Here is a 22699-nt window from a genome sequence, read left to right as displayed (position 1 = left end):
ATATCCTTCTCACTGGCCTTGGTACTATTTGGAACTTGGTGAATCTCATGGGCTCTGGAAATGGTCATACACTCAAGTCTAGGAGTGGTAGCTCTTTGGTTTGGTCTAGTGTGAAAAATCTGGTACTGGGTCTACCACTCAGGAGGTTGTCTTGGAGGGATGCCTCCTAACCCTCCTCCACATCCACCAGAAGCACATTCTGAGAAGTCTGGTAAAGCTAGTAGAGGGGAAAAAAACAAACACAGCCACCTCCTGTTATCATTTTACAACTGTGACCCCTCAGGGTCAGCACTTCTTCTTTCTTTCCTGCCATGCCCTGTCCTTTCTTGGGAAGTAAAATAAACTTTTTACTTCAAACCTATCCTAATCTTTGTGTCAAAAATTTTTCAAGCCTGTGGTGTGAGTTCCTACCCTAAGACTCACCATGAGTGCTAGGCTTCTGTTGTCCCTGTTGCCTAACTGTGAATAATAAAGTTGCTTTGCTTAACTTGTTGTCTGTTCTGTCTCTCTGGACTCATCCAAGTGGTAGAAGTTGCAGGCCAAGGTGTAGTGGGCTAAAGTATTACCAGTAACCAGTGCAGCATGAACCTGCTAGAGTAGCTGGTGCAGGTGAACTTCTTTCCTAATTGGGCCTTGGGAGAATAATGTTTCTTAAGGTCCCTCTGAAAGCAAGATCTTAGGTTATGATGCCCTGCCCAACAAAGGTGCACCATTGAGACTGGTGCAAGGAGCATAGGGAGCATACTCCCTTTCTGGTATTATTTCATGCCAGAGAGCAAGTCGGAGGCCATTAAGCTGAGGATGGGCGGGTGGGTAGAGCAAAATGCTCTAAGACTAAGAGGCAAAAACCCACAGGCCAAGGATTAGATAAAATCTATGTCACCCTATAGGGTTTCTAGTTTTAATTACTCATTCATGGAGCTGACTGAATGTAAATTTGCCAAAAGCCTATTTGGGTTTTTTTTTCTTTATTTTTAAAAATAATTAGGTAAACTAAGGAGTCAGGTTGTTAAGGGCTATTCTTGCCCATGAAATCACTACATGACTAATTAAAGCCTATTATTGCCAAGGCAATCACAAAGCTTCCAAACCCTATCTCCAGGAAATAGGATACTGAAGGGGAATCGTTCCCAACGTTCATCTTGGATGACCACTAAGAGTGAACAGTAAAGTAATCCCAGAGAATAGAACAGGGCAGTCAGATTGATTGCCTAAAGGAACTTTCTGCAATGACAGAAAGTCCTATTCTCTCTTTCTCTTTTTTTTTCTTGCCTTGAAAATGGAATCCTTATGGCAAGAAAGTCATGTTCTTTCTGACCAAGAGGATCTGATTTTCCTTGCAAACCCATGGCCAATTTTACTGCTTGATCTCTTCATCCCTCAATAAATTGTGAAGCAGTTAGTGCTCTTTAGTTGTGTATATTGGGTATTTTCTTGGTAGTTAAATTAACATTGAATACATAGATTGAAAAAGTACAAGGAAAGATTTCATTTGAACTAGAGGAATAGATAATATCTATGGATAGATACACTGGCCTTGTACCAGTGTCAAAAAATCTGACTATTCTTTGGGTTATCTCCCTTTGGAGGAGGTGGAAGATGATTATATTTTTAGCCATATATATTATTTTGCATTATGTTGTACAGGGACATTTTTGTGACTGTGTGAGTGAGAAGGAGGGTGTGTCTAGATGTCGGACAACTAAAATGTAGACTATAGTTAGGGGACTACAGGTTGGTTTGCTGGAAAGAGCTTAAACTATAATTGTAAAAATAGGAATAGTATAATAGAAACTGCATTGAATTGAGAATCAAGAAACTTGGAATCCAGGCCTGAGTCTGCTGACATCATCTTTGGGGGTATTTGTCAGGCTAGGTCAGTACTCTTTGATCTGTGGTAATAAAATATTCTGTGGTGCTAAGTCATAAACTAGTTTCATGCACATAGCTATTGGCTCAAGGTTGCAAGGGTACACAGACCGAACCTTTTAGGTATCTGAACTCACCTTAAAGGCCATGGGTATTTCAACGATGTAAAGATCCACGTAATCTAGCTGGAGGATTTTGAGCGTCCTCTCCAGGGCTGGGCGGACCATCTCTGGCTCATGATTTGTAGCCCACAGCTGAAAGGATCAAAAGGGAAGAGTTAACTAACGTCCACATTATTTTTACAATAATGTAGCCCTTTATTCTTTGCATAGTACTCACACACATTTCACTTCATAAAAATATGTTTAAGATGCAGTGTCACCTGAGTATAGGATGAGTTGATAAAACTCTTGACACCCAGAGTATAGCTTTATCCAAATATAGTACAGAAGACTTATAGATCTACTTGACCATGGAGTGCCTAATTTGGTGACAAAGTCTTCTTTCTTTCTGGGAAAATTCGCTAATAGACCCTTAGTGCTCCCACTTTTCCTCATTGTGTAACTAAGGTAACTTACACGATGTTCTAGTGGTTTTGACCTAGTCTGACACTTTATTTTCATGCCACTTTGATAAAAGATGTGATTCAAATGAGTGACGATTATGGCTATGTGCTGGGCTTCAGTGAATTCTTCACATTGTGGTAGGTGGTGCCTGGTGAAATTTTAAATCATTGCATAGATTTAGATTCCCTTTCACTGGTCTTTTGTTCTCATTTGGTCCTACTCAGACCCCAGGGCAATCTGGCAACTTCTCCATTTTGTTCACTTTGGGAAAAAAGTTTTGAATTTATATATATATATATATATATATATATATATATATATATATATATATATTTTGTAACAAGAAAAAGAGTAAGCAAAAATCTGATTTTTTCCCACTATTGGACAATGATTTTTCTTTTTCTTTGCCTTAAAAGCACAGAGAAAACTTAATATGGAGAAAGTTGTGGGAAAATGTATTAAATGTGTTTTTGTTGTTGCTGGGGGGGGGCTTTGGTGTTCTTGCTGCCATATGGTCTAAGTGGAAATTCTGTTTTATATTTTAATTCACTTTTATTGAACAAGCATATATATTATTAGCTTTGTGCCAGGTAGTGTTTAAATGCTTTGTAAATGCGAACTCATAATCACATTAAGAAATAGTTAACATTATTATCCCCATTTTACAGAGAACAAAACTGAGGTCCAGAATTGCTAAGCAACTCACAGCTAGTGGTGACATCTGGGATTCTGACCTGGGTGATCTAGTATCAGAGTCAGTGCACTTAACCACTACCCCACCTTACTTCTCAGGCACTGACTGAGCTATAGTGAAAAACCAAACTCACGGGGCCAATAGCAACTGCACATTACATGAACTCAGCTGCACACACTCCTTCTGTTTATTTAAGTAAATACTCTCATATTTTGCCTGTATGTGCTTTATCACACATAGCACATTATTGACATTGTATATGTATAAATGTTGGGTTGCATGTACAGTTATACTTTTTGACAATTTATAGGATTTTAAAGGATGTTTTGACCACTTCTTATGTGCTAACTTTAACATCTACCCTAGCAAGAAATGACTCTATAGCAGCAGTCTCCAACCTTTTTGGCACCAGGGACCAATGTCATGAAAGACAATTTTTCCATGGACCTGGGGGATGGGGGGGATGGTTTCAGGATGATTCAAGTGCATTACATTTATTGTACAATCAAACCTCTCTGCTAACAATAAGCTGTATTTGCAGCCACTCCCCAGCACTAGCATCACCACCTCAGCTCTATCTCAGATCATCAGGCATTAGATTCTCATAAGGAGCGTGCAACCTAGATCCCTCGCATGCACAGTTTACAGTAGGGTTTGTGCTCCTATGCCAATCTAATGCTGCCCTGAACTGACAGGAGGAGGAGCTTATGTAGTGATGTGAGCGGTGGGGAGTGGCTGTAAATATATATGAGCCTTTGCTCACTCATTCACTACTTCACCTCCTGCTACACAGCCTGGTTCCTAATAGGCCACAAACTAGTATGGGTCTGTGGCCTGGGACTTGGGGACAATTGCAGCTCTATGGGACATAAAGGCTTGCATGGGGTGCCTACCCAAGAAGCCGGCACAGCTGGCTTTTTCCCCTTACTATCATGTTGAAATTTATCCCCATTAGTGCTTTTAGCTGTATTTTATTCATTATTACTCATGTACTGTGTTTGAACATATTACAATCCATTTGCCCATCTACTGTTGGTGGGCCTTTGAGTTCTTCCTAGTTCTGAGCTATCACTAACAATGGTGCTCTAGACATAGTTATAAATTATATTGGTCACATTAGACAAAAATTCTCTCGAGTGTATATTAAAAAGGGGAATTGCTAGGTTGTCAGGTATGCAGATTTTCAGCTTCACATGGATGAACCTTGGAAACATACTAAGTGAAATAAGCTAGACACAAAAGGACATATATTGTATGATTCCATTGGTATTAAATGCCCAGAATAGGAAAACTATAAAGACAGAGAGTAGATCAGAGTGGTTACCAGTGACTAGGGGAGAGGAATAAATGGGAAATGATTGCTAATGGGGATGAAGTTTCTTTCTGAAGCAATAAAAATATTCTAGATTTAGGTAATGGTGATGGTTGCACAACTTTGTATATATACTAAAAATCTTTGATTTAAAATGGTGCACTTTAGGTAGGTGAATTATATTTAGATTAAAAAAATAGTAATCTATGGACAAATTGGCCCCCACAAAAGAAAAAGACTGCTTTTTTTAAAGAAAACTTTGGCAAATGCTTATATAATATGAAACACCACCCCCTTTCCTACCACTTCCCAATCTTTCTGCTTTGTAGATTAGGCTTTTCCTGAATTAAGTTGTCTTAAATTAACGCCCATGTGTGAAGAAAGAGTTTTGTTCTAACCTTCATGGGGCTATTTAGACCCTAAGTTCCTTTCAAGAGTGAGGGATCTGACAGTTGAGAAGGAGCTTTGTCCAATGTTCTTTTGGAGAAAAGTAACCACAGATGTACCATTAATATAAGGAGATGAAGAATAAGGCAAGATCTCACCTTTCCGCAGTAGAAGATGTCCTCCCTCCGCACCTTTCCTTCTGCTATCTTCTCCCGGATAGCCTCCCCGACTTCGTGCTCGTTTTTGTAGATGTAGGCCCCGTCAATGTGTCTGTACCCTATGTCGATGGCAGCCTTCACTGATGTTGCACAGGCTCCCTTAGGGGTCTGAAATGACAAGGAAGTTGAGGTTGGAGAAAAGAGAAATGGGTCTTTCTTTTAGTTTAATCATCATTAATCAGGACATTTTGCATGTACTTTGTTTCACAGCTAAAATAACACATTTCACCAGGTGTAGTAGCTTGCACCTGTAATCCCAGCACTTTAGGAGGGCGAGGCAGAAGGATCACTTGAGGCTAGGAGTTCGAGACTGGCCTGAGCATGAGTGAGACCCTGTCTCTCCAAAATATAGAAAAATTAGCTGATTGTGATGACACATGTCTATAGTCTCAGTTATTTGGGAGGATGAGGGAGAGGGATTGCTTGAGCCCAGGAGTTTGAGATTGCTGTGAGCTGGGCTGACGTCACAGCACTCTACCCAGGCAACAGAGGGAGACTCTGTCTCAAAAAAAAAACAAAAAAAAAAAACAAAGAAGATGTCCAGAGACAGGAGAAACTGACTTCCTAGAGGACTTCCCTTCCCCACAAGGAGACTCCATTAATTCCAGGTCTGCCCTCAGTTTTATGGGTTCGAAAATGTGATTTGATCAGTTTTACTCATGACAGGAGATTTCATGAAAGCTTTGTCATAGGAGGACAAAAGCTAAGTGAAGAAAGCTAAATTATAAATTAAAAGTTTAGGTAAACAAATTGAGATATATCCATAGCACGGAATACTACCCAGTAATAAAAAGGCATGAACTGATGATACACATAATGTGAATGAATCTCAAAGTAATTATATTGGGTTAAAGAAGCCAAGCCAAAAAGAGTAAATACTTTATTATTTCACTTATATAAAATGCTAGAATATACAACTAGTCTGTAGTGAGAAAAACAGATTGCCTGGGGGAAAGGGTATGGGTAGGAAGAGGGATTACAAAGTGGCATGAGGAACACTTTAGAGTTGATATATATGTTCATCATCTTTTTTTTTTTTTTAAAATTAAAAATTTAAACTATTATATACTTCTTTTTTTTTTTAAGGTAGCAAGGACTAGGCCTGTGAGTATGTTCATTATCTTGACTGTGGTAATGGTTTCACAAGTGTATGTATATGTCAAATTCATTAAATTGTTTACTTTAAACTTCTATAGTTTATTGTATGCCAATTACACCTCAGTAAAGCTGGAGAATAAAGATTGTTGGGGGACATGTTAGGTTTTTCAAGATATATTTTTATCAAATTTGATAGACAAATCTTTATTAACCTGCATTACACAAAAGAAGAATTAAGCATATCCTGTCTCCTAAACATTAACAGGACAAAAAACAAAAACAAAAACAAAACAAAACCTACAAATTATTGACACTTGAGGTAGATATTATCCATTTGCTATATTTTTGTCCTTTCCAAAACTCATGTTGAAAATTAATCCCCAGTGTAACAGTGTTGGATGTGGCACCTAATGGGAGGTGTTCAGGATTAATGAGGCTATAAAAAGGGCTTGAGGGAGTGAGTTCTCCCTCTTCTGCTCTTCTGCCATGTGAGTAACAGCATTTTTCCACACCAGGAATGCAGCATTAAAGGTGCCATTTTGGAAGCAGAGAGACTGGGCTCTAACCTGCCAGTGCCTTGATCTTGGACTTCCCCGGCTACAGACCTATGAGAGAATAAATTACTGTCCTTTATCAATTACCCAGTCTTAGGTGTTTTGTCACAGTAGCACAAAACAGATTAAGACACCATTTTTCAGATTTCACATAAATCAGTGTTCTTCAGTTGTGATGACATTTAAATATACAAGAGTGTGGCTCATTTTGGTTCTTTCTTTCAATATATTTCCTTGGAGCCCAAACTACTTGGGCTTGTTTCTATGTTTTCAGTGTTCTAACCATTGCTTGCCAAGTCAAAGCAGACTGTGAACTCTGGACTACAGTTATTGATTCGTTGCAGGATAAGTGAGGCAAAAAATCTGAAATGTATTTCTAGTGACTTTCTAGTTCTGGGTAGGAAAGAGAAAGCCCTAGGAGCATATATGGTATTTTCTTTCCCTACTTCAGTTGAAAGTCATCACTACAGAGAAGACAAGAGGATATGAACAGTGAACAAACCAGCTGCACAGATGATATTAGAAGTTAAAATTCATAGTCACAAATATCAAATAGCTGAGAAAAGGAGACACACATTCCAGGAATATTAGAAATAGTTGTTTGATTAATTAAGTAACCACATGATTAATGGGGCTTGAATATAAATTGGATTAAGAGGCCAGAAAAAAAACCTATAAAATAAGACATATGAGTGATGGCAAATGTGACAACCAACATACAATGGAAAGGACAGATGAGGCATGATGTCCAGAGATTTACAGGGAAGAAAATAAAAACATACTTTCATTCTCGGGTGTCTACATATTAATGAAAAGCATGCAGCTTAATACAAGATGGTCAATATAACCTCAGCAATATCACTGAGATTTTATGAGCTGGAACTGATCATGTAAACATAGACTAAAGTACACAATGAAAGGAATCCTCAGCAATGCATATAAAAGTGTATGCTTGTATTTACAAAGATTAACCCAAGAAATGAAGTACAGAAGAGCATTTAGGATAAAGAGAGTGAGAAAGGCAAGGGCTCAGGCAGGAGTGTGGTCTACCACAGTGCTGAATGTATATGGATGATGCTTTGTTTAACAAGGATTATGGCAAAGAAGCGAACTGCAGTAGTAAAAATCTTTAATTATTTAGCTACCATCAAGGAGCCTTTTCTAAATTTTGTGGGAAAGTCTGAATGTAGAAGGGAGGAATGCAGGAGATGAAAAAGGTAAGTAAAACACTCCCTAGAAGACTATGGTCACCTGTAGTCCCTGTGAAAATTTAAAGCCCATATGGCCAAAGTTTGGTGACCAGTTTAATGTGATTATCAGGTAGCAGTGACTCCAAGGAATCTGTAGGAAGCAAACACAAATGTTCTCTGAAAGAAAGAAAATACTTGGTTTTTGCCCTTTGGGCATGCTAATAAACAATTTTTTTTTTTAAGGCCGGGGTAAGGTGGCTCATGCCTGTAATCCTAGCATTTTAGGAGGCCAAGGCAGGAGGATCACTTAAGCCTAGGAGTTTGAAATTGCTGAGCTATAGTGATGCCACTGCATCCCATGAACCCCAACCCTGGGGGACAGAGTGAGACCCTGTCTCAAAAAAAAAAAAAAAAAAAGAAAAATACCACAAAAACTTTTTCCCCCCACAGTATTGATCTGCACACAGTTGGAGAATCCAGGTGCCCAAGAAAACAAGACTCCATAAGGGAAAACTGGCAGGAACAATTGAGAGCCTGAACAGAACCATAATATTAGAGTTATCTTTGGAATGAAACTGGACTTATACCTCACAGCATACACAAGCCTCTGCTCCAGTCACCATGCCTCCTGAGGACACACGCCCTGCTGTTCTGTAACTGCCATATCAAAACTAGAAGGGAATCCCCAGGATAAATAGCAAGAGACTTGGCCATATACACAAAGCATGTGAAAGAGTTACCTGAACCTGGCATTCACCTTCTACCTCTTGTGGGATGAAAGGTTTTTTTTTTTTTTTTTTTTTTGAGACAGAGTCTCGCTTTGTTGCCCAGGCTAGAGTGAGTGCCATGACATCAGCCTAGCTCACAGCAACCTCAAACTCCTGGGCTCAAGCAATCCTGCCTCAGCCTCCCGAGTAGCTGAAACTACAGGCATGCGCCACCATACCTGGCTAATTTTTTCTATATATATTAGTTGGCCAATTAATTTCTTTCTATTTATAGTAGATATGGGGTCTCGCTCTTGCTCAGGCTGGTTTCGAACTCCTGACCTTGAGCAACCCGCCGGCCTTGGCCTCCCAGAGTGCTAGGATTACAGGCGTGAGCCACCGCGCCGGCAGGGATGAAAGGTTTTGAAAAGAATCTCAGGCATGCCACATAGAAAGGGCTAAATTTTGGCATCTAATGCCACTTCTAGGACTAAGGCTGATTCTGAAGTTAAATCTAATTTAGTACTTTTATTTCAGAGTGGAAGAATTGGGCATGGATGATCCTAGCCTCTGTCTCCCCAGCCCTGGGTTGGATGATTACAGAGTTTGTGAGTCATGTGGCTTGGGACAGAAAGCCTTGAGTCTGTCCTATCTGAGAGGCTCCCATCTCCCCATCCACCCTTACCCCCAGCTCTACCCCTTCCCTACCCTAAATCTTCCAGACACATTTTACATATTTTTCTTCACATTAGAGATTCTGATTTTGTGAGATATATTCATAAACCCCATACATTACTTGACAACTGGTAGTATTTCTGATCACAAATGTGCTTGGTGCATGCATGATCATTTCTAATAGTATTCCTTATATGCCATATTCTCTAAGTGTTGTGTCTTACCTTCTGAAGTAAGTTATAGTTCTTTGTGGAAGTGACATGTGACTGCTTTTGAATGTCTCCAACCCATAGCATTTAATATTACTAGGTGCATAATAGGTTCTTAATAATACTTACTGGTAGACACAAAACCTTGAGCCCCACAGAATTGCAGAATACATTTATGTGTATATATACATACCCACATACACATTCCCAGATACTTTCATATACATAGAAATATACATAGAAAATCATAAAGATATGCAGCTTCACTAACATAAGATGTATTCATAAAAAGCAGTATAGTCTGGGATTTGGAACATTCAATTCCCAGCTCTGTCCTTTAGTATTATAACCTTGGGGCAATTTATTTAATCTCTGTGCCTCAATTTTCTTATCTGTCAATGAGGTTAACTGATATCTATTTGATAATGTTGTGAGGAACAAATTAGAACATGCATGTAACATAAAACTTAAAAGACTTGGGAGGCCGAGGCGGGCGGATTGCTCAAGGTCAGGAGTTCGAAACCAGCCTGAGCAAGAGCGAGACCCCGTCTCTACTATAAATAGAAAGAAATTAATTGGCCAACTGATATATATATAAAAAATTAGCCGGGCATAGTGGCGCATGCCTGTAGTCCCAGCTACTCGGGAGGCTGAGGCAGAAGGATCACTGGAGCCCAGGAGTTTGAGGTTGCTGTGAGCTAGGCTGACGCCACGGCACTCACTCTAGCCTGGACAACAAAGCGAGACTCTGTCTCAAAAAAAAAAAAAAAAAAAAAAAAAAAAAAAAAAAAAAAAAAAAAAAAAAAACTTAAAAGAGCTTCTGGCACATGATTAAGTGTTCAAAAATTCTAGCTATTGTTTTGTAACTGTTTACATCTCCATGCCCTCTGATGCATGCATACATATATAACTCGTCTCACAAACTCAGTTATTTGCTTGACAAGCATTAGCTGGACACCCATTACATACTAGACACTATCCTGGGAATATAGGGCCCATAGTCTCTTTCCTAGTGGATTTCACAGTCTGGTGAGAAAGATTGCAGAGAAGCAATGATTACAATATAGTGTTATTCGGGCTGAGAAACTGATACCGGAAAATATGGCATGATGAACTGAATGATCAAGGTCTCTTTGACCTTCCCAAAGCCTTTTTTTTTTTTGAGATAGAGTCTGACTTTGTTGCCCAGGCTAGAATGAGTTCCGTGGCATCAGCCTAGCTCACAGCAAGCTCAAACTCCTGGGCTCAAGCAATCCTGCTGCCTCAGCCTCCCAAGTAGCTGGGACTCCAAGCATGCAGCATCATGCCGGCTAATTTTTTCTCTATATATTAGTTGGCCAATTAATTTCTTTGTATTTATAGTAGAGATGGGGTCTCGCTCTTGCTCAGGCTGGTCTCAAACTCCAGAGCTCAAATGATCTGCCCGCCTCAGCCTCCCAGAGAGCTAGGATTATAGGCATCAGCCACCCTGACCGGCTCTTCCCAAAGCCTTTATCTGCTTAAGATCCAGACTCACCAAGGAGAAGTATTGTTTTTTTTCTTCCCCTCCCTGACAGACCAGGAATGTAACCATAACTTATCAGACCCTTTCACTGTCAAAGATAACTAGTTACAAGTTAATCTCTGTTCCAGGACCCATTCATTTTTCCTAGTAATCCTTTATTGCCCCTCAACAGAATTCCTCTTTTCCTCCCTCCCATAATCTGTTTTGCCAGGATAATATCGTAGGGGCCAAGGGAAACTTCCTTTTGGTCCTCTGAAATTTCACTGAAAAATCAAGTCACAAAAGGCAGATTAATTGGAGAAAGGCATACAGATTTATCTAATGTGTGTACATGAGAGCTTTCAGAATGAAGACCTCTCAGTGGGATACAGGAGCTTATATGCCATTTTGAGATTACAGAAAGAATGTGGGCTCTGAGCATGGCCAAAGACAAGTGACAGAAAAGGAGCAGGGAGGAATTCTTTTGAGGGGGCAATAAATTAAAGATACACCTTATCTTGGGAAAGGGTCTGTTCAGGTGTGGTTGTATCCTGGGTCTTCTTTTCTGCTATATGATAATGGGGGAGGAGGAGGAAAAAACAATTGTTCTCCTTGGTGGGTCTGGATCTTAGGCAGGTAAGGGAACTTCAGAGAACAACTTTATCCTATGCTTAGGGAGAGACAATGGGCGGAGGGTATTATGGGGAAGGTCAGAGGGACCTAGAGGTTTCTTCAGCTCAGCATGTCAATACACCATATTTTGGGATATTGGTTTCTGAGCCCTATTGGGAGGTGGGCAATCACTCTATGATTCTTCCTGTGCATGCACATGTTAAATAAATTCATATGCCTTGTCTCCAGTTAATCTGCTTTTTGTGAGTTGATTTTCCAGCGAAGCTTCAGAGGGCTAAGGGCAAGTTTCCCTCACCCTGCCAGTGTGGTAGATACTATGACAGAGTCCAGCAGAAGCAGCTATGTAAACACACAGCAGGGCCACGGTGTGGGGGCTGAGAGATGGATTTCTAAGAAGTGATATCCCTTGAGCTGAGTCATGAAGATTTGGTAGGAGTTAGACAAATGAGCAAAGCAGAAGAAAGGGTGTTGCAGGTAGAGGGCAGCATGTTTAATGGCATGGAAATAGATTATTCAAGAAATGTAGGTAATGTTTTATACATAGGAGAGGTGGGAGAGTGGTGCTCCCTACAGCTGCACTGACAGGACAGGTCTTGGCTAAACCATAAAGGCAAGGTACAAGGGAAGGAATGTGGACTATAATTGATGGAAGCCATTGAAATGATTAAACAGAGACATGACACAATCAGATTTGGGTTTGAGGAACATCTTGATGGTCCCAGTCTGGATAATTAATAGGAAGGGGATAAAACTGAAAAAAAAAAGCCCAAAGATAAATGAGAACCTAACCTAAGGTAATGATATAGAGGAGGGTATGAATTGGGAACTGTTTTGGATAGAAAATCAACAAAGCTTCAGTAATCATTTGGATGTAATGTGGAGAAGAGGGCAGAATGAAGGCATATATTCTTGGGTGGCTGAGTGGCAGTGTCACAAGAAGTATTGTTTGGGGAAGAGGAGATAGATGAGTATGATCCTGTCGTGTTGAGTTAGAGATGTGTGTGGAAAGTGGTTACAAACCTAGTTGTACATCAGAATTACCTGAGGAATGATTTGTTATATGCAGATTCTTGGGCCCTATCCCTAGGGATCTAAATTCAGTAGATTGAAGGTGATGCCCAAGAATCTGTATTTTTAAAAAAACGTTCCATGTGGTTCTGATGTAGTCAGTCCATAGCTGTATGGGGGAGCTATAACAAACAGAATAGGAAATATTGATTTGGGAGTCTCTGCATACATGTGGTTGGAGCCAAGATCATGAACGAAGTCATATAGACAATGTACAAAGAAATAAGAGAAAGGGGCTGATGACAAAGACTCATGTAATTGTTCCAAGAGTAATTTTCCTTCACATTACCAAAAACAAGGGAAATGGGCAACTAAAGTGGAATGTAGGACTGTGTTACAAGTGTTAACTACTCTTGACATTGGTAGTTTACTTCTCTTCCTCTGCCTTCCATTCTCATGCTGCCACCTGAGTTATCTTTAAAACACAGATAAGGTGATATTATTTCTTTGCTTCTAAACTTTAGATAATTTCTCATTTCTATAGAACGAAGTCTCAACTCCTTAGCAAGGTATTCAAAGTCCTAGCTGAACAGTCTCAATTTGCATTTTCAGATTAGCTGCCCTCACCCTTAACTGCATGTGTCAGCCACTGTGGGCCTGCCCTTCCCTGGGCATAGCATATAACCTTTCCCTTCTTCCTAAAATGTCCTGCCTCAACTCTACTTCCTTGCCTGGCTAATTCATACTCAGCTGTACAGAGTTCATTCATACACGATCGCTCAAATTTCAGTAGCATTTCCACATATGCCACTGTTTATTCTGGTAAACAGCATGAAATGTCAAACTGCAATGAGGAAAGATATTCTTCTTATAAACTGAAACTTTACCAAGTTTTAAAAGAAGCCCATTTCAATGTTATGGGCCGTTTTAATCCCTTTCCCTTGTTTTCAGAGAGATACTACTTACATTTCTAGGACAGTATTGATCCTTCTTGTCATTGTTCTACAATTAGTTGTTAAAGAGTGCCTCTATTCAATTTTTAATCCCTAGATAATAGATACTATTCTCTTCATATTTGAAGGTTCTATAGCCTAAATAGTTAATGTGCGACAGTGATTTACTAAGTGTTTCTTAGGATGAACTAAAAATTCTCAAATGTAACAAAAATTACAAGCCATAAACACAGAAATTTCATGTGCCTCGGTTTACTGTAGTAATCGGATTTTGCTGAATTTTAGTAAGGGATACAGAATGATTTCATTCTCTAATCCAAACTAATTTTTAATCATTCATTGATTCAGTTTAAACTTTCGTTCAATACCTAGTCAGGCAAACAGTCATCTTCGGAGGTTACTCTCATTATTATTATAAGAAGGAAAGCAATGAGATCCACTTAAAATGAATGGCAGATATTCTGCAGGCAAATGTTAAAGAGAGAAAGAAACTTACCCACTGAGGTTCTGAGTAGGTACCAAGTCCGATAATAGGAATGCTGTTTCCATCTCTTAAAGGTATGCGGTGATTTGCAGCACTGAGGTACATCTTGGAGAGAGAATCTGAGGTTGCAGTTTACCAGGAATGATTCTGAACACAGCAGGGAGTCTTCTTGAAAAGGTGTCCTAGAGCCCATTTAATCATAGAAAGGAGGGCCAGAGGGAGGGGCGGAGGGAAAGAAAGGAGATTAACATATCTATTTCTCAACTGGTTTTTTCCCAGGTTGTCCTGGAAATCCTAAACAAGGTTGTCCTTTGAACTTCCGCAGAGGCATGTAAATAACATAAGCCCTTGAGGGCTTATGCGTACTTCTCTGCAAAGAAAAGACTGAAAAAACAAAAGGAAACAAATCTTTTGGACTCTATCAGTTAGGATGTTTTTATTGGTGTTGGGGCTTAAACAGCCACAAATATGGCTCTTTTACCTACTAAACTGAAAAAGAAGCCTCAAGGTCTCTCTGAACCCCTGCCCCCTACTGTCTCTCCCAAAGCATGGGACTCTCTGAGGTTGCCTTATCTGCCTACAGTCCTGAGTCACCAAAGAAGAAAACAGTGATCTCTGGTCCTTTTCCAGAGTTTTCATTAATTGAACCCATATCTCAGGAAAGAAGACTAAATCTTCTTTTTTAACTTTTTGGTAGAGAAAAGTTAAGAATTAGCTGGGTGTGGGGATGTGTGCTTATAGTCCCACCTACAAGGTGGGACAAGCATTTGAACTCCGAGTTGAAGGTCACAGTGAATTATGATTGCACCACTGCACTGTAGCATGGGTGACAGAGTGAGACTCTTGTCTCTAAAATAAAAAAAATAAGTAATACAAGTCTTTTAGAATTTGTCTTGCAGGTTTTCTAATCCTCACTGGAAGACAAGAGAGAGAAAGAGAAAGAAAGAAAGGGAAAAAAGAAAATTAAAAGCCATTTCTAAATTTGGAATTGGGTCAATTTCACCTGGAGATTCTGGAGATTGTTAAGAAAAAGTGTCCGGACCCGCGGGACCTTCTGTTACTCGCGGGGGCGAGGGGGACCGTGTCTGAAAGAGATGAGCGAGAGAAAGAAACGAGACCAATCGAATGATTGTCAAGGTCTACTTTACTTGGATTTTTATTAGGTTTTATTAGGTTTTCCTTCCAGAAAACAAGGAAGTAGAAACAGAAAAATAGAGTGTTGACGATGAGGCTTGGGTCTGGGTTAATCAGCCCCAATCAGCGTCTTATCGGTATCCTGTTTTTGACTGGTTACTCATCTCCAACCTGGCAGGTGGTCGGGAACAATTGCAGTCAGCATACCCTGGAGCATCCCGTGGTCAGCACGTCATGGACTGCATTCTTCTCAGAGCTATAGCTGGAATTTTCCAGGGCGAAGTCCGTGTGTAGGACGAGTCATAGGGGAGTTGAGGGTCTTTGAGGGTCCTTGCCTCTAACATCTCCCCCTCTCCTTATTAATATGAGGGAGGTTTATATAAGTTGGTGGAGAGCCTGTCTTAGGCTACGCGATGTGCTTCCGTGACCAGCACCCCAAATATAAGATCTGGCGATTAATGTGAAGGTGAGGCCTCTGTCTTAGGCTATGTAGGTGGCATCCAGCTCCGGCACTTCTGATTATGAAGTGTGCCCCCGGGCATGGACCTACAATATTCCCGTCATGGAGTTACCTCACAGCTGGTGGGGTGTGCACCTGGTACACGGCATCGTGATAATCCCGTCATGGATGTCTCCACAGCCTTTGGAACCAACTGCTTTCCATGTCTGAGGCAAGGTCTGAGAAATTTAGACCCTCTGTGGCTGAATGGGGAGACTCTGTATGGAGGTCTTCTCTGGAGCCTCTTTGTTCTAGCCGTTGGTAAAACACGGAGACCGATTTTTGTGTGGCTGCATCTACCTGTGACTTGACAAAGTTGGTTAGTTTTTTGAATGCCCAAGGCCCAAAAGTGAGAAGCAACAAAAAACCTACAAACGGCCCCAAGACACTGGGAAGCAACGTGGATAGCCAGGGGGATGTGGAAAACCAATTTTAATACCATGCCTCACTTTGTTCCCTTTGTTTCTTTCTATTTTCAAGGCTTTGTCTAACTTTTTCAATGCTATCTTCTACCAGGCCTGTTTTGTCTGCGTAGAAGCAGCATTCTTCTTTGAGTGCTGCGCACAAACCTCCCTCTTGGAGGAACACTAAATCTAAGCCTCTTCTATTTTGTAACACTACCTCAGAGAGTGACGCGAGGGACTCCTTAAGATATTTTAGACCTTGCTGTAGCTCTCGGAGGTCATTATCGATGGCTACAGAGAGCTGTAGGTATTGCTGGTTGGAGGTGACCAGAGAGGCTATGCCTGTTCCAGCCCCTGTGGCACCAAGGCCTAGAACAACTGCGAGTGTTATGGCCGTGATGGGTTCTCTCTCTACCCGGGGCATTGTGGTGCCGCGCCCCCAAAACTGAAGTAACTCATTAGCAGGATGTACAGTGAGTCTGAGAAAGAGCATGACTAATACACAATACTCTCTATGCTCAAGAAACGTTGCAGAGACTACATACGGCGTAAGGCCAGAGGAACAAGCGAAATAGGAGGTGTTAGATGCCTGAATATACTGAAAAGTGGAGTTGACAGTAATTGACTGATTACATATTTTCTCTAAGGGTGCGGGGGGAAGCATTCTTGGGCTAAGAAGGCAAAGGCCTAGGCCTGTGACTTGGCTGAGTGTTAGGCCATCATGGGTCTCTAGGCCCCATCTGAGTTTGCTGGTGTCGTTAGTAAATAATGGCTGACCAAATGTAGCGACGCCTTCATAAAAGGGAGGCCGAGGCTGGGGGGAGTAGCATACCCAACACTCCTGATATTCTGAATTGTTGGCCTCTCGGATGGTCCTGACAGAGGCATTGACTAAGGAGAGAATTAGTTCTGCAGAGGAGGGGGGCCCCTCGGGCAGGGTAGGTTGGTATAGGGAGGTGCTAAAGGGAAAAGGGGACACAGCTGGGGAGGAGGGTAGGTCCCTGGAGGGACCGTGAGGTCGAGGTGGGTGTAGGTCGTGGTTAGGACCTATTGCGACCGTAGGACCTCTGGGGAGGCTTTTAATTAACTTGATTTTAAATGTGAGACCAATCGAATAATCTTAGCTACTAAGTAAGGGTAGGTGGGAAGGACTTTAGGGGAGGAAGCCTATAGGTGAACCCAAAAAAGAGGCTTTCCCTGCCAAAAGAGTCCTGTGGGCGAAAAGGGGGTGGGGAGGACAATGAAGTACAAGGGGGAATCAGAGAAGTAGCCAATGGCCTGGGCATTTATGGCCTGCTCGACTAAATCGAGTGCTTGCTGCCCTTCTTTAGTTAGGGAGCGGGGAGAGGTTGGGTCAGTATCTCCCTGCAGGATGTCAAATAGGGGTTTTAACTGTCCTGTGGTGAGTTTTAAATATGGGCGAAGCCAATTAATGTCTCCTAGAAGACGCTGAAAATCGTTAAGGCATTGAAGAGAGTCTTTCCTGATCTGTACTTTTTGAGAGAGGACCTTATTGGGGAATAATTCAAAACCTAGGAACAGGTGAGGGGGACAGACCTGAATCTTTTCGGGGGACAAGCGGAGGCCTCGAGCTTGTAAGGCCGAGACAACTTGCATAGTAACTTGATGTAAAGTTGCCTCGTCGGCTCCGGCAAAAAGAATGTCATCCATATAATGAATTATATATATTTGAGGATGTTGAATTCTAAAAGAATCAATTGTCTGAGCTACATATTTTTGGCAAAGGGTAGGGCTGTTGGCCATGCCTTGAGGCAATACTCGCCACTGGAAACGCGGGGAGGGCCCTATGCAGTTTACTACCGGAAGACTGAAGGCGAAGCGCTTACAGTCATCTGAGTGCAATGGTATGGAGAAAAAGCAGTCTTTCAGGTCAATGACTATCTTATAGTAGCCTCTGGGGATAGCTACGGGCGAAGGCAAACCAGGCTGGAGTGCCCCCATGGGAACCATAGTTTGATTAACAGCCCGTAAGTCTTGTAGCAGCCGCCACTTGCCAGTCCTTTTTTGAATGACAAAAATAGGGGTGTTCCAGGGTGAAGTAGAGGGCTCTATGTGTCCGGCAGCTAATTGTTCCTGCACCAACGCTGTAGCTGCGGCTAGCTTGTTAGATGGGAGGGGCCACTGATCGATCCAGACAGGTGAGTCACTTTTCCAAGTGATTTTATCTGCCTGAAGTGCAGGGGGAGCAATGGCCCTTACAAAAAATGTTCTTTGAACCCTAGTCCTGATCTGTCTGATTTAGGGGGGGTGGTCAGGGGTGCTCTTAGTCCCTGACCCTCCTTGCCTAAGCCCTGTCCTGGGAGGAATCCCTGTTTAAGCATTTGGCTGGCTACAACTTCATTGGGGCTGCACATAATGACATTCATTTGTGCAAGGATATCACGCCCCCATAAGTTAACAGGCAGGTTTGGGACTACAAAGGGTTGGGTGGTGCCTTTGTTTCCCTCAGGGTCTTCCCATGTTAAAATTTTGGAGCTCTGGAGAGTATTATTAGACTGTCCTATACCTTGTAAGTGTGTGAGTGAAGGCTGCAGTGGCCATGATTGAGGCCAGGCGTCCTGGGCAATAACTGTGGAATCGGCGCCAGAATCAAGAAGGCCTTCAAAAAGTTTACCATCTAACTTTAACCGCAGGGTGGGTCGTTTTTTGGTGATAGCTTGGACCCAATAAAGATCAGAAGAGCCAGGGCAGGAAGCACCTCGGTTAGAGGTGATGGCTGGGAAGGATGTATTAAGGGGCAAGGGCAACGCCTGAGCTAAACGCTGTCCCTTAGAGCCACACACAGGGCCGGTAAGCGCGCTGGCTAAGATGTTAATCTCCCCAGTAAAGTCACTATCTACTATGGAAGGGTGGACTATGAGCCCTGCAAGAGTAGAGGAGGCTCGGCCCAGAATAAAAAAGAACATATTAGCCGGTGGGGGTCTAAATGAGCCAGTAGGCAAAATTTGAACACCATCTTCAGGTTTTAATATTGTGTCGGAGGAGGCACACAAGTCCACTCCTGCGCTCCCTGTGGTCACTCGGAGGAGTCTAGGGGCTGGGGATCCTCTTGTCGGCTGTTCCCCGAGGCCGACTGAAATTGAATAGGGCAAGGGGAAGGGCATGTTGGTCTCTCAGGATCGTTAGGAGAAGCCGACTCTCCGGTCGCCTCTAAAGAAGTTCTCAAAGCAGACCGCGACACGGGTCGGAGGCAGAATTTTGCTACTGAGAGCAGCTGCTTTTTATTGGGGTCTGAATCTGCCCCTTCAACAATATCTCTGATTAGTCCCTAGTACGAAAAAACAGATACAGGGACGTCATCTGGGCCTTGATTCAGAAGTAAATCGTTTAAATCTCTACCTACTTTTTGCCATTTGTGTGGGTGAATCTCAGGTCCACCAATAATAAACCAAGGACAAGCACGATCAATGAACACAAAAAACTTTACTAAGTCTTTTTTTCTTAACTCTAATTCCTCTCTCTCTTAGTGAGGCCTTGAGATCCTTAATAAAAACGGCCTCTTTAGACAATGAATGGCCCATCTCGATGGGGTGACAATGTAAAAATTTACTCACCAGACCGTCGACTCTGTGAGCGGCAGAACGAGGGTCTCTAGGGTTTCCTTCGGCCGAAGAGCACTCCGTGGCGTCACCCGACAAAGGTCCGTACCTCGAGCCCCACGTTGGGCGCCACTTGTCCCGACCCGCGGGACCTTCTGTTACTCGCGGGGGCGAGGGGGACCGTGTCTGAAAGAGATGAGCGAGAGAAAGAAACGAGACCAAGCGAATGATTGTCAAGGTCTACTTTACTTGGATTTTTAGTAGGTTTTATATACAGAAAACAAGGAAGTAGAAACAGAAAAATAGAGTGTTGACGATGAGGCTTGGGTCTGGGTTAATCAGCCCCAATCAGCATCTTATCAGTATCCTGTTTTTGACTGGTTACTCATCTCCAACCTGGCAGGTGGTCGGGAACAATTGCAGTCAGCATACCCTGGAGCATCCCGTGGTCAGCACGTCATGGACTGCATTCTTCTCAGAGCTATAGCTGGAATTTTCCAGGGCGAAGTCCGTGTGTAGGACGAGTCATAGGGGAGTTGAGGGTCTTTGAGGGTCCTTGCCTCTAACAAAGAAGGAAAAGGGTGGTAGGTAGGGACACAAGGAACAAATATTTATTAAGTGTTCCTCAAAAGGAATGTGCTCTGTCTAAAATGAGAGCCGTGGACCTGGTGACTTCAAAAGTAAGTAACTTGTATCCATTGAGGACGTTAGGGACTGAACTCTGACTTTTTTTTTTCTCTTGCTCAAATTCCTTTCTAAGAATTCTGATCAGTCATGTATACAAATGGTAAGTATTCATTATTCTGGTTTAGTATTACGTGACAGGTAGAAGACCCCCATATCTTAACTCAAGCCTCCCTTTCTACTGACTCTAGGTTTGTAGGCAAAGCTTAACTCTTTCAACCAACTGCCAACTAAAGAATCCTGAAAACTTACCTATGACTTATAAGCACCCCACAAGATGTCCCTCCTTTTCAGGCCAAACCAATGTATACCTTCTGTGTATTGATTTATGATTTTACCTGTAATTCTTATCTCTGTGAATGCATAAAAGCATAGTATAAGCCAGAGAGCTCAGGCGCCTTTTCTCCCTGGGCCATTGTTGCACATATTTGGCTGAGAATAAATCTCTTTAGCCTTTCCTCAGCTGCCGCCAAGGTGCTCGGTTCTTCCGAGGAAGCTAAGGCCGCGTTGGGGTGAGGCCCTCACTTCATCCGGCAACTAGCACCGCGCCCGGCAGCGCCAGCCCTGTACTCGCCCGCGCCATGGCCTCCGTCTACGAGCTCGCCTGCATCTACTCGGCCGTCATTCTGCACGACGATGAGGTGACCGTCACGGAGGATAAGATCAATGCCCTCATAAAAGCAGCTGGTGTAAATGTTGAACCTTTCTGGCCTGGCTTGTTTGCAAAGGCCCTGGCCAATGTCAACATCGGGAGCCTCATCTGCAATGTAGGGGCTGGTGGACCTGCTCCAGCAGCTGGTGCTGCTCCAGCAGGAGGTCCTGCCCCCTCCACTGCGGCTGCCCCAGCTGAGGAAAAGAAAGTGGAAGCAAAGAAAGAAGAATCTGAGCAGTCTGATGATGACATGGGCTTTGGTCTTTTTGACTAAATCTCTTTTGTAACATGTTCAATAAAATGTAGAACTCTTAAAAAAAAAATCTCTTTAAATATTTTACAGAGTTTTGAGGGTTTTTTTTTTTCTGTTAACACCATGCTGGTTAAAGTGTCTTGAAGTTTGTCTGTAAGTGACTTGTACTCTTTCCAAGACAGTTATTCTTGCATATGTACACATGAGCATACAGCAGACACAGTAATTTAAACTGGGCTGGGGCAGCGTGGTGCAAAGGCAGTAGTGCTTTTCAACATATTTGGTAAATCCATCCCACAAATTCTTCTCGTGTACCTTTGTATACTAAAATGTTGGTTAGCACTTGTTTGTTTCTCTCTCTTTCTCTCTTTCTTTCTCTCTCTCTCTCTCTCTCTCTCTCTCTTCCTTTCTTTCCTTTCTTTCTTCTTTCTTTTTCTTTTCTTTCTTTTCAACAGAATCTCATTCTGTCTCCCGGCTATAGTGCTGTGGCGTCAGCCTAGCTCACTGCAACCTCAAACTCCTGGGCTAAAGTGATCCTACTGCCTCAGCCTCCTGAGTAGCTGAGACTACAGGCACAAACCACAACACCCACTAATTTTTCTATTTTTAGTAGAGCTAGGGTCTCACTCTTGCTCAGGCTGGTCTCGAAGTCTCGCTTAAGCCATCCTCCTGCCTTAGTCTCCCAGAGTGCTAGGATTACAGGTGTGAGCCACTGTGCTTGGCCCCACACGTGTTTCTTTATTTTCATTATTATTGACTTTTTGCTGTTTAGGTCTATGAAATTTAACATGTATAGATTTGTGTAACCAATCACAATTGGGATACTAAAAAGTTCTATAATGCAGATAACTCTATCCAATCTCTTTATAGTCACACCTTCCACCCACCCGTAACCCTTAAAAAAAATCACATTTTTATATCACTATAGTTTTATGTTTTAAGATTATCATATACATTTTTTTTTTTTTTTTTTTTTTTTTGAGACAGAGTCTCATTCTGTTGCCCTGGCTAGAGTGCCATAGCATCAGCCTAGTTCACAGCAACCTCAAACTCCTAGACTTTTTTTTTTTTTTTTTTTTTTTTGCGACAGAGTCTCACTTTGTTGTCCAGGCTAGAGTGAGTGCCGTGGCGTTAGCCTAGCTCACAGCAACCTCAAACTCCTGGGCTTGAGTGATCCTTCTGCCTCAGCCTCCCGAGTAGCTGGGACTACAGGCATGCGCCACCATGCCCGGCTAATTTTTTTTATATATATATATCAGTTGGCCAATTAATTTCTTTCTATTTATAGTAGAGACGGGGTCTCGCTCTTGCTCAGGCTGGTTTTGAACTCCTGACCTTGAGCAATCCGCCCGCCTCGGCCTCCCAAGAGCTAGGATTACAGGCGTGAGCCACAGCGCCCGGCCTTTTTTTTTTTTTAACAAAAAACTCCTAGACTTAAGCGATCCTTCTGCCTTAGCCTCCCAAGTAGCTGGG

General features: G+C 42.2%; 1 protein-coding gene, 1 non-coding gene and 1 pseudogene across 2 annotated transcripts in view; 2 read left to right on the top strand and 1 right to left on the bottom strand.

Annotated features, from left to right (window-relative positions):
- The window catches only part of AKR1D1 (aldo-keto reductase family 1 member D1), a 40261-nt gene extending 25965 nt beyond the window's left edge, over positions 1–14296 (bottom strand). Inside the window, exons 1-3 of the mRNA XM_012742709.3 lie at positions 14053–14296; positions 4987–5154; positions 2007–2123 (exon numbers count right to left, since the gene is read on the bottom strand). Of these exons, the coding sequence (XP_012598163.1) occupies positions 2007–2123; positions 4987–5154; positions 14053–14145 (378 nt within the window). The 5' untranslated portion in view covers positions 14146–14296. The remainder of the gene's footprint in view (positions 1–2006; positions 2124–4986; positions 5155–14052) is intronic.
- A 609-nt stretch (positions 14297–14905) lies between these two features.
- Positions 14906–14967, top strand: LOC142873189 (U7 small nuclear RNA). The gene has a single exon (XR_012921232.1). It is a non-coding gene; the product is annotated as a U7 small nuclear RNA (small nuclear RNA).
- Positions 14968–20757: 5790 nt separating this feature from the next.
- On the top strand, positions 20758–21296 carry LOC105859117 (large ribosomal subunit protein P1 pseudogene; annotated as a pseudogene).
- The last annotated feature ends 1403 nt before the right edge of the window (positions 21297–22699 follow it).

This window comes from Microcebus murinus, chromosome 9 (assembly GCF_040939455.1).
Source record: "Microcebus murinus isolate Inina chromosome 9, M.murinus_Inina_mat1.0, whole genome shotgun sequence".
Lineage (NCBI taxonomy): Eukaryota > Metazoa > Chordata > Mammalia > Primates > Cheirogaleidae > Microcebus > Microcebus murinus.
This window is presented reverse-complemented; position numbering and strand designations above follow the sequence as displayed.